The following is a 10,579-nucleotide window of genomic DNA, read 5'->3' as shown; positions in this document are numbered from 1 at the left end:
CGGGGGGGGGGGGCTTTGCATGTCCCCCTGCAGTGCCGAGGCTGTCGTGGTTTGGGGGTTGCGCCGAAGCAGTCCCGTCCCTATAGATGGGTATAGGGTGGCGGGGGGCCTCAGGATGCCTCGGTCTGTGGGTGCCCCCACCCTCAGGTCTCAGCATCCTGCCCACGCCCCCCCTAGATCTGTGCGTGGGGTTCAATGTCGATGTGAGGCACCCGCGGCTCTTCCACGGACCGGCCGAGGCCCAGTTCGGCTACAAGGTGCTGCAGCGGGTGGGCGGCGGGGAGAAGTGGTGAGTGGCACCCATGGGTGGGGGGGGACAACGGGACACCCGTGGGGCTTTCATCCCCCCCCCAGCACAACCCATGGGGCGGATATGTGGGGCAAGGCTAAGGGATGGGGGGGATGCGTGGCTTGCGATGCCCTGAAGAGGGGAAACTGAGGCAGGGAGCTGGGCAGCAAAGCCCCCTCGGTGTTTTCTGGGGGCAGAAATGGGATTTTAAGGTTCATTGTGCTTTGCCCTGACACAGCTTGGGAGTGGGGGGGACATGAAAATAAGAGTCCCGTCAGTAAATCCGGGGGGGGCCCCAGCGGCTGTGCTGGCGGTTGGGATGCCGATCAAAGGGAGGACGGACAGCCAGCCAGACAGACAGACGGAAACCGCCGGCAGCCTGGTGGCGGAAGCACCGTGGCACGATGCCGGTGGCGGGGGTGGGCAGGGTTTGGCACTGTGCCCCAAAATGCTGCGGCCGAGCTGGAGCGGGGTGTTGCCGGTGACCCAGCCAGTGTCCCCTCACGCTGCCACGTCCCCGCAGGCTGCTGGTGGGGGCCCCTTGGGACAGCGACCGCCAAGGTGACATCTACAAGTGCCGCGTGGGACCCCCCAACACCAACTGCACCAAAGCCAACCTCGGTACCACCATGCCCCATGGGGATGGGTGGCCATCTCTGTACCCAGCTTTGCCCTTTCCAGGCTGGCATTCACCCCGGTGAGACCGCCAGCGGGGTTTGGCGGGGGGGGGTCTCACCCCGCTGCTGACCCCTGGCATCTCTTTCCCTGGTGCCGAGGATCCGCAGCCCCGTGGCTCTCCCCGACCCCAGGCTACAACGTGCACTTTGGGATGACCCTCCTGGACTCCAAGGATGGCGGCTTCGTGGTGAGAGGAGCCTCCCCCAGAGAGAAACTGAGGCACGGCTGGGTGCAGGGGCCGGGTGCCAGCCCATGCTCTGTGTCCCCGTGTCACCCCCCTCCCCCCCGGCCAGGCTTGCGCCCCGCTTTGGTCCCAGGCATGCGGCACCTCTGTCTTCAGCACCGGCATCTGCGCCCAGCTGGACGGTGACCTCCGGCCGGTGGGGACCATTGCCCCTACTGCACAGCGTGAGTGGGGGGATGGCTGCGGTGTGCGGAGCCCCATGCTGGGACGTTGCCACGCCGTGCCGGTGTGAGCTGCGTCCCTCCTTTGGCAGGCTGTTCCACCTACATGGACATCGTCATCGTCCTGGACGGCTCCAACAGCATCTACCCCTGGTACGAGGTGCAGAACTTCCTCAGCAACATCCTCAGCAAGTTCTTCATCGGGCCTGGACAGATCCAGGTGAGGTGGCATCCCCAGGGCTGCGCCAGCGTCCCCAGGACTGTGCCAGCATCCCTAGGGCTGTGCTGGTGTCCCCGGGGCAATGTCATGCCCAGGGTAATGTCATTGTCCCTGGGGCAATGCCATCCCCTGGGTACTGCCATCATACACAGGGCAATGCCATCATCCCTGGGGTGATGCCATTGTCCCCAGGGTAACGGTGTTGTCCCTGTGGCAATGCCATCATCCCTGGGGTGATGCCATTGTCCCCAGGGTAACGGTGTTGTCCCTGTGGCAATGCTACCTTTGGGGTGATGCCATTGTGCCCAGGGCAGTGCTGTCGTCCCCAGGGCAATGCTGTCTTCCCTGGGGCGATGCCAGCCTTGGGGTAATGCTACCCCTGGGGTGATACCACTGTCCCTGGGATGATGCCAGTATCCCCAGGGCGATGCCATTGTCCCCAGGATGATGTTGTCATCCCTGTGGCAGTGCCACCCCTGGGGTGATGTCAGTCCTGGGGCAATGCTGTCATCCCTGGGGCGATGCTACCCTTGGGGCGATGCCATCTCTGGGGTGATACTGTTGTCCCTAAGCCATGCCATTGTCCCCACGGTGATGCCATCATCCCCACGGTGATGCCATCATCCCCGCGTTGATGCCACTCCTGGGGCGATGCCAGCTGGGGTTGCTTTCAGGGTGGTCAAGGGTGCACTTTGCCGGCTGGGGCTGTGTTGCGGGGAGGGGGGGCACACTGCACATTTTGGGGGGGACATTTTGGGGTGGTGGGGTCTGAGCCCACGCACTGAGCACCCCGTCTCTGTGGCAGGTAGGGGTGCTGCAGTACGGGGAGCGGGCGGTGCATGAGTGGGTGCTGGGGCGGTACCAGACAGCAGAGGAGGTGGTGGAGGCGGCCAAGAACATCAGCCGGCAGGAGGGGCGGGAGACACGCACGGCCTTCGCCATCCACCAGGCTTGGTGTGCACCAGCAGCGGGAGTGGGATCAGGGTCGGGATTGGGATCAGGGTCGGGGTTGGGGTTGGGATCAGGATTTGGATCAGGATCAAGATCAGGGTTGGGGCTGGGATTGAGGTCAGGGTCAAGGTTGGGGTTGGGATCAGGGTCAGGAGCGGGATCAGGACTGGGACAGGGGTCAGGATTGGGATCAAGACGGGTTGGGGTTGGGATCAAGATTTGGATCAGGATCAGGGTCAGGATTGAGGTTGGGGTTGAGATCAGGGTCAGGATCGGGATTGGGGTCAGCATTGGGAGCGGGATCAGGACTGGGATTGGGATTGGGGTCAGGACTGGGATCAAGACTGGGGTTGGGGTTGGGATCGGTATTTGGATCAGGATCAGGGTTGGGATGGGGTTTGGGGTCGAGATTGGGATCAGGATCAGGGTCAGGATTGAGGTCAGGGTCAGCATGGGGAGCAGGATCAGGATTGGGGTTGGGATCGGGGTCAGGACCAGGGTCGGGACTGGGATCGGGATCGGCTTCACACCACCCATCCTTTCTGGCAGCACCGAAGCCTTCAGCCCCGAGCGGGGCGGGAGGGCAGATGCCACCCGGCTGATGATTGTGGTGACGGACGGGGAGTCCCACGATGGCGAGGAGCTGCCCGAGGCACTGGCGGAGTGTGAGAAGCGCAATGTCACCCGCTATGCCATCGCGGTGAGTGCCCCGGCCACCTCCCTGCCTGCCAGTCAGGAGCAGGCACCGTGCCTTGGTTTCCCCATTCCCCCTTTATGCCATGCTGGGGTGGGGGACCCCCATCCTGGCTGCGTTGGGGTCAGGATCTGGCCTCCAGCCAATGCTGGACCCCCCTCTCCCCAGGTGCTGGGGCACTACCTCCGCCGGCAGCAGGACCCTGAGGATTTCATCCGTGAGATCAAGTACATTGCCAGCGACCCGGACGAGAAGTATTTCTTCAACGTCACTGATGAGGCCGCCCTCAACGACATTGTGGATGCCTTGGGCGACCGCATCTTCAGCCTGGAAGGTGATGTGGGGCCAGATCTGGGCCTGGAGCCCAGGGAGGGCTGCAGAAAAAACAGCTGGAACCACATCTGGAGGAATACCATCTCCTTCCCCCACCCCAGGCACCCATGGGTACAACGAGAGCTCCTTTGAGCTGGAGATGTCCCAGATCGGCTTCTCCCTCCATCTCCTGGAGGTGAGGCTGCTGGAACGGGCAGGATCCAGCCCGGGGAAGGGCTAGAGGGAGGGGGAGGGCAGCAACCGCCTGCCCCGGGGGCTTTGCAGAAGTGGAAAATAATCCTCAGCCCTGGGCTTGTGCATCCTTGTCATGCTGGGCACTGAGTGTCCCAGATGACATTTTTGGGGAGGGTTTGGGGACAGTGAGGCATCGCCATGCACGCAATGTCCTCGAGGTGTGACACGTGCTTTCCCCCAAAGCTCCCATCCTGCTGAAGCATCGTGTAACCCCCTCCTTTGCTTCCCTGCCAGGACGGGATCCTCTTCGGCACAGTGGGAGCCTATGACTGGGACGGGGCTGTGCTGGAGGAGAGCCGGCGCGGCCGCATCATCCCACCCCGGAAAGCCTTCGAGAAGGAGTTCCCACTGGAGCTGAAGAATCATGCAGCTTATTTGGGTATGGGGGGGATGTCCCAAGGGATGTGGGGTGAACTGGGGATGCTCCATGTCCCAGAGATGTGGGGCAAATGGGCAATCATCAGCAACTAAGGGATCCTCGATGTCCCAAGGATGCTGGGTACCCCTGGGATGCTCAGGGCCCTGAGGATGCTCAGTGCCCCAGGAATTCTGGGCAAAACAGGGATACTCAGCACCCGAAGGATGCTCGGTATGCTGGGAATGCTTGGTACCCCAGGGATGCTCAGTGCCCCAGGGATGCCAGGCAAACCAGGGATGCTTAGTGCCCCAGGGATGCTCAGTGCCCTGGGGATGCAGTGCAAACCAGGGATACTCAGCACCCAAAGGATGCTTGGTGCCCTGGGGATTCAGGGGGGACTGAGGATACTGAGCACGCCGGGGATGTGGAGCAAATGGGATGCTCAGTGTCCTAGGCATGGTGGGGAAACAGGGGATGGTGGGTGCCCCAGGGATGCTCAATACCCTGGGGACACAGGGTGGCTGAGGAATGGCCCCACCAGCACAAGGGCTTTTCCCTGCTGCTGACGCCCAGGGTCTCCCACCTCAGGGTATGCCATCTCCTCGCTGCGGTTGCCCAGCGGGCAGCGCCTGTACGTGGCCGGAGCCCCTCGCTTCCAGCACAAGGGCAAGGTGATCCTCTTTGAGATGGGCACCACGGGGACCGTGACAGTGGCCCAGGCACTGACAGGGGAGCAGGTAGGTGCTGCTGGCAGGGGGAGGGGGCGGGCAGCCATAGGAAGGGGCTGCCGGCAGCCCCCAGCCTCACACGACGTTGCTGCGACCCACAGATCGGCTCCTACTTCGGCAGCGAGGTGTGCGCCCTGGATGTGGATGGTGACGGGGTCACTGACGTGCTGCTGGTGGCAGCTCCCATGTACCTGGGTGCCCAGAGCAGGGAGATGGGGCGGGTGTACCTCTACAGAGTGGGGCAGGTGAGGGGTTGGCGGGGGGATGCAGGGGCATCACAGCAGGTGCAGGGGGATTGGGATGCACAGTGGGGCTGGGGGATGAAATGGGATTGGGGGGGGACACAGCAGGGTTGGGGGAACAATGTAAGGTCAGGTGGATGCAGCAGGGTCAAGGGGATGTGGTGGGATTTGGGGGGACTTGGCAGGACTGGAGGGACACAGCAGGGTTTGGGGGGGGTCACAGCAGGGTCGGGGAGATGCAGCAGGGCCAGGGAGGACACACAGCCCAGGGGATCCCCCTGCACTCCTCCCTCCATCTCCCGAGCCTCACATATGGAGCACATGGGGCTGGACCTGGCACCATGGGGTACAGAGGGCTGCCTTGTGCCCCTTCAGAGGCTGCTGGCCCCTGCCGGCACCCTGCATGCCGACAAGAAGCCGCAGGACTCTCGGTTTGGCTACGCCCTGGCTGCCGTGCCGGACCTCAACCATGATGGCTTCAATGATGTGGTGGTGGGGGCTCCGCTGGAGGACGGGCACCGTGGTGCTGTCTATGTCTACCACGGTGCCCCGGGCACCCTCTTGCCCAATTACAAGCAGGTGAGATGGGACCGGGGGTGGGCTGGGGGGTCTCGCTGCCATCTGGGTGCGGGCTCCGTTAGGTTGAGCACAACCTTATACAAGACAGCAATGAAGCCACTGCTTGGCCTGCTCTCACCTCCCCAGCGCATCGAGGCGGCGGCGCTGGGTCCAACCCTCAGCTATTTTGGGCGCAGCGTGGACGGGCAGCTGGACCTGGACGGGGATGGGCTGGTGGACCTGGCCGTGGGGGCGCAGGGGGTGGCTGTGCTGCTGCGGTGAGTCCTGGGGACAGGGACATGTGGAGGGGACAGCTCTGGGCCACCATGCTCTGCAGGGCCACTCGGCTCAGTCCTGCCTGGCGGGATACTTCCAGGCATCTCCTGGACTCCCCTGTGCCTCAGTTTCCCCTTGCAATAAGAGGAGGAGAGCCTGGGGATGGAGCAGGGATGGATGTCATAGTCCCCATGAGTATCCTGGTGGGATTCGGGGGACAGTGCTGTCCCTCCCTGGCGTGTGACACTGTCCCCTTGCTGCCAGCTCCCGCCAGATTGTCCAGATCAACACATCGCTGACCGTGGAGCCACCGGCCATCAACGTCATCCAGAAGAACTGCCAACGTGGCGGCACCAGAGCTGTCTGCCTCCGGGCCAGGGTCTGCTTCCGCGCCGGGACCCGTGCCCGGGGCCAGCAGGACAGGGAGATCGGTGAATGCATCCCTGCAGCATGCCCAGGGTGTCCCCTGGGCTTCTCCAGGAGCATCCCTGGAGTGTCCCCAGAGCATCCCCAGGGTGTTCCCAGCCCCGTGGGTGTCCCCAAACACTGAACCCCATCCTCATCCCCACACAGAGCTCCAGTACAACGTGTCCCTGGAGGAGAGGACACCAGGAGCCCGGGCTGCCTTCAACTCCGGTGCCCGGCGGCTGCTGCAGCGCCGCCTTGAGCTCTCCCTGGGGAGGCAGAGCTGCCTCCGCTTCCCCTTCCATGTCCTGGTGAGCCATGGTGGGACCCCTCCCTGGGACACCAGTACCTTTTTTCAGCTCCCCCAGGAGCACAGGGGGCTAACAGGGACCCCTCCACCCTCTCCAGGACACCACAGACTATCTGCGACCCCTCAGCTTCACGGTGAGGTTGGCCATGGCCGAATCCACTGGGCCAGTGCTGGATGAGAGGTCCCCCACCACCATCCGGAAACTGGTGGGTACTGGAGGGGGTGGCCAGATCCAGGATCAACCCTGGTGCTTCCAGCACCAGGATCACACCTGGCTCCTTCCAGATCCCCTTCTTCAAGGACTGCGGGGAGGATGACGAGTGTGTCACGGACCTGGTGCTCAGGGCCACCATGGACATTGTGGGCTCCAGGTATGGGGTGTCCCTAAGGTGTCCCCAGGGCTGAGCCATGTCCTGGGAGCCCCCAGGGCTGTAATCTCCCTCGCTGCTGCAGGCAGAGCCCTCATGTCCTGCGCAAGGGCAGGAGGAAGGTGGTGGTGGACGTGGTCCTGGAGAACAAGAAGGAGAACGCCTACAACGCCAGCCTGCTCCTCCGCTTCTCCAACAACCTCCACTTCTCCAGCCTCGCGCTCCAAGTACGGGGCCATGGGGGGATCCCCCAGACTTGTATGGCCCCCCCCAGTCCATCCAAGACATCATAGTCCTTCTAGCCCTGTACAGACCCTCCGGCCCATCCCAGGACAAAGATTGGGGTCTCTCCAGTCTTTTATAGACCCTCCAGCCCATTCTTATCCTGAACCCGTCCCAGGTGGGAGTCCATTGGGTCCCCCAACTGATCCCAGGTGGGGTCTGTGTAGCCCCCTCACTCCTGTGCTCATCCCAAGCCCCCCAGTTCCAGCCCCCTGTGCTCCTGTCCCTGTCCAGCTGTAGGTAATGTCTCCCTCTCTGCAGGACACCAGCCCGGTGAAGCTGGAGTGCACGGCACTGCCGGGTCACCGCCGGCTCTGCGGTGTTGGCTACCCTGTCTTCCGCTCACTGGCCAAGGTAGGGGGCTGGGACACCCCCCGGGCCACCCCCGGGACCCTGTGCACCCATCCCACCTCACTGATGGCCCCGCTTTCCCCCAGGTCTCCTTCACCCTAGAGCTGGAGTTCAGCTGCTCCGTCCTCCTTGACCGAGCTGAGGTCACCCTCGAGGCCAGCAGGTAGGAGCAGGGCTGGGGCAGGAGGGGGGGAGGGGGGGCTGTACCCCATAGGTTGGCCGAGGCGGTGGGTGTGGGGGTGTCTCGGGGTCCTCCTGAGCTCCTCACAGCTGCATCTTCCCCCTCCAGTGACAGCACGGAGGCGACGCTGGAGGACAACGTGGTCCATCTTTCTGCCCCCATCCGCTACGAGCCCGACCTCTTCCTCTCCAGGTAGGGCTGGGGGGGGGGCGGGAGCAGGGGAGAGCTGCGGGGGGGGGCTTCATGGTGCTGGGGATGGAGGCAGCAGAGAGTCAGGATTCGACTGCGCTCTCATCCTGGCAGCGATGCCAACCTGCACCGGTACGAGGTTCACCCACTTGGCACCTTCCCCCATGGCCCCGGCCCTGAATTCAAGACCACGGTGAAGGTAAGGACATATGGGGGGTGGGAGGTCCTGGGGGGTCCTGGCTCACCCAGCTCTCCCCCCAGGTGCAGAATTTTGGGTGCTACCTGGTCCGAAACATCACCCTCCACATGGCCCTACCAGCCCTGGGCTACCGCCATACCACCTTCCTCTCAGTCACGCGTGTCCTGGCCGACAATGTGAGTCCATCATCTGAGCTGGGGGTTCTGTCGGGTCCCTGCACCCTCCCAGTGCTAAACCCAGCTCCTCTCCCCCCACCCAGGCTACCTGCATGCTGCGGACCCCCCCCGAGGAGCCACGGCAGTGGGGAACGGCCACGGTGGTCCCCGTGCACCCCGAAGACCTCCTGCATGTGGACAGGCTGGTGAGCATCACTGTGATACCCCCCTTGCCCAAGCTGGGGTTTGGGGGTGGCTGGGGGGGGGGTTGTCCCCTGCCACATCACTCAACATTGTTTTCCCCATAGGACTGCAGCAACGCCTGGTGCCAGGAGCTGAGCTGCTGGCTGGGACGGCTGGACCGTGGTGGGGAGGTCTCTATCCACATCCTCCGCACCATCCACAACGACTTCTTCCGTGGGGTGAGGAGGGGAGGGGGCAATGAGGAAGGGTGACACTCCCCCCATGCTCTGGCTGGGGACAGAGTGAAGAGCCCAGGGTGGGAAACGCAGCTTGAAGCCCCCCCTCTCCACCTTTCCCCATCCCCAGGCTAAATTCAGGAGTGTGAAAGTCATCAGCATGATCTGGCTGGGGGTCCCAGAGAGCAGCGTGCTGCTGCTGGAGGAGGGGGCACATCAGAGGGAGGTAGGAGCCCCCCTGGACACTTGCTGCCCCCCAAATCTGGGGCACAGGGCTGTACAGACACCCCCCATCCCTGTTTCCTCCTTTCTTTTTCCGCAGATGGTGCTTGAAATCATCCAGGGGAAACGGGTGCCCATCTCCCTCTGGATCCTGGTGGGCAGCATCCTGGGAGGGCTGCTCCTCCTGGCACTGATCATCTTCTGCCTGTGGAAGGTGAGAGCAGGGTTGGGCTCAGCTTTGGGGAGGGGGAAGGGGAGGCACAGTAGGGGACAGGGGGACTCTGCCCACTCCCCTTCCTCCCATCCATCCTCTCCCTCTTGCCCCAGCTGGGCTTCTTCACCCGCAAGAAGCTCCCCGAGGAGGAGAAGGAGAAGGAGGAGCAGTGAGGGCAGGTGGTGGCCCCTCGAGCCCAGCACCATCGAGAGGGGACACATCCCTTTCTCATCTTTGGGGACAACCAGGGGCTCGGGACTCTGCCACCCCCTCTGCCTCAGCTCCATCCTTGCGGAGAGCAATGCCTCCGTGGGGGCTGGATTGTGCTGGCACACGGATACAGCCAGGTGAGGTCGGGGGTTCAGCGTCGGGGCAAAGGAGCCCCCCAAGGTTTGACCCAAAGGACTTGGGGGTGGTTGTGGAAAAGGGAAATCAACTGGGCTGAAACAAGCAGCTCCACCAATAAAGCTCAGCCCTGCGGAGATGCTCAAGCATGTGGTACCCGCTGCTGTGCTCTGCCTGCATCCCTGATGCACCCTGGCCTTGGGGATGCTCCAGGAGTAGAAACACTTCCCAATCCCAGAAAAACCACCAAACCCCTCTGGAGTGACACCAGCCAGGGCCAGGAAATATAAAGGGATGGAGGGGAAGGGGGGGAGGCATGCATGGCCCCTGGATCCCCCAAAGGGCTCCAAGGTCCCTTCAGCCCTACACCTCTCCCTGCCTTTGCAGGGTCCTGCCCAGCAGACCCATATCTCCTCAGGGCCCAGCAAGACTCCTGGCAAAGAGATAGGCTTAAATTCTGCCCCAGGGGGAAGAAATCCCTGATTTCAGGCACTTCAGGGCTGAGCTGGGACCATGCACAAGAGGGAGGAACTAGGAGCAGAAACCTGGCACAATCCCAAATATCCCTAGGAGGTGTGCAGCCCCCCCAGCACCCCCAAATGTCACCCTGAAACACTGAATAACAGGGAAAAGCAATGAGAGAAACCCAGCAAAGAAAACACTTAAACCAGATCTAGCTGCAGTTAAAGCGTTTTCCCTTTTGTTGTCACTACCCAACATGGCCAAGAGCCATTTAGCAGCTCTTAAATCCCAGCCCAGCCCTCAAAAGCACAAGATGAGCAGGTCTTCCTGCTTTAAATGGAGGCCAGCTGAGCAGGGAGAGGGGGGCCAGAGGATGCAACAGCAGAGTGCAAGCTGCTTTTCTAGGAATGAGCCCGGCAGGTTGCAGGGAGATGGCTCATGGCTGCATATGGGGCAGAAGTCAGCACGCCAATCTCTCTGCTTTGCTCCCCCCCAAAAACACACTCCCACC

General features: G+C 62.7%; 1 protein-coding gene across 1 annotated transcript in view; it reads left to right on the top strand.

Moving 5' to 3' along the window:
- Nucleotides 1–9,434, top strand: part of ITGA10 (integrin, alpha 10) — a 10,702-nt gene extending 1,268 nt beyond the window's left edge. The window contains exons 2-30 of the mRNA XM_010565603.1: nucleotides 148–289; nucleotides 813–910; nucleotides 1,066–1,154; nucleotides 1,261–1,375; nucleotides 1,465–1,592; nucleotides 2,398–2,546; nucleotides 3,093–3,243; nucleotides 3,406–3,571; nucleotides 3,672–3,745; nucleotides 4,039–4,183; nucleotides 4,751–4,899; nucleotides 4,992–5,135; nucleotides 5,487–5,711; nucleotides 5,838–5,968; nucleotides 6,231–6,397; nucleotides 6,540–6,682; nucleotides 6,780–6,887; nucleotides 6,967–7,052; nucleotides 7,135–7,276; nucleotides 7,593–7,685; nucleotides 7,769–7,845; nucleotides 7,972–8,055; nucleotides 8,167–8,251; nucleotides 8,314–8,427; nucleotides 8,511–8,612; nucleotides 8,715–8,828; nucleotides 8,956–9,051; nucleotides 9,148–9,261; nucleotides 9,375–9,434. Coding sequence (XP_010563905.1) covers nucleotides 148–289; nucleotides 813–910; nucleotides 1,066–1,154; nucleotides 1,261–1,375; nucleotides 1,465–1,592; nucleotides 2,398–2,546; nucleotides 3,093–3,243; nucleotides 3,406–3,571; nucleotides 3,672–3,745; nucleotides 4,039–4,183; nucleotides 4,751–4,899; nucleotides 4,992–5,135; nucleotides 5,487–5,711; nucleotides 5,838–5,968; nucleotides 6,231–6,397; nucleotides 6,540–6,682; nucleotides 6,780–6,887; nucleotides 6,967–7,052; nucleotides 7,135–7,276; nucleotides 7,593–7,685; nucleotides 7,769–7,845; nucleotides 7,972–8,055; nucleotides 8,167–8,251; nucleotides 8,314–8,427; nucleotides 8,511–8,612; nucleotides 8,715–8,828; nucleotides 8,956–9,051; nucleotides 9,148–9,261; nucleotides 9,375–9,434 — 3,491 coding nt within the window. The remainder of the gene's footprint in view (nucleotides 1–147; nucleotides 290–812; nucleotides 911–1,065; nucleotides 1,155–1,260; nucleotides 1,376–1,464; nucleotides 1,593–2,397; nucleotides 2,547–3,092; nucleotides 3,244–3,405; nucleotides 3,572–3,671; nucleotides 3,746–4,038; nucleotides 4,184–4,750; nucleotides 4,900–4,991; nucleotides 5,136–5,486; nucleotides 5,712–5,837; nucleotides 5,969–6,230; nucleotides 6,398–6,539; nucleotides 6,683–6,779; nucleotides 6,888–6,966; nucleotides 7,053–7,134; nucleotides 7,277–7,592; nucleotides 7,686–7,768; nucleotides 7,846–7,971; nucleotides 8,056–8,166; nucleotides 8,252–8,313; nucleotides 8,428–8,510; nucleotides 8,613–8,714; nucleotides 8,829–8,955; nucleotides 9,052–9,147; nucleotides 9,262–9,374) is intronic.
- The last annotated feature ends 1,145 nt before the right edge of the window (nucleotides 9,435–10,579 follow it).

The sequence above is a fragment of the Haliaeetus leucocephalus genome, unplaced genomic scaffold (genome assembly GCF_000737465.1).
Source record: "Haliaeetus leucocephalus isolate CR32 unplaced genomic scaffold, Haliaeetus_leucocephalus-4.0 Scaffold193, whole genome shotgun sequence".
Classification (NCBI taxonomy): domain Eukaryota; kingdom Metazoa; phylum Chordata; class Aves; order Accipitriformes; family Accipitridae; genus Haliaeetus; species Haliaeetus leucocephalus.
Note: the sequence above shows the minus strand (reverse complement) of the source record. Positions and strands in the feature narration are given on the sequence as shown.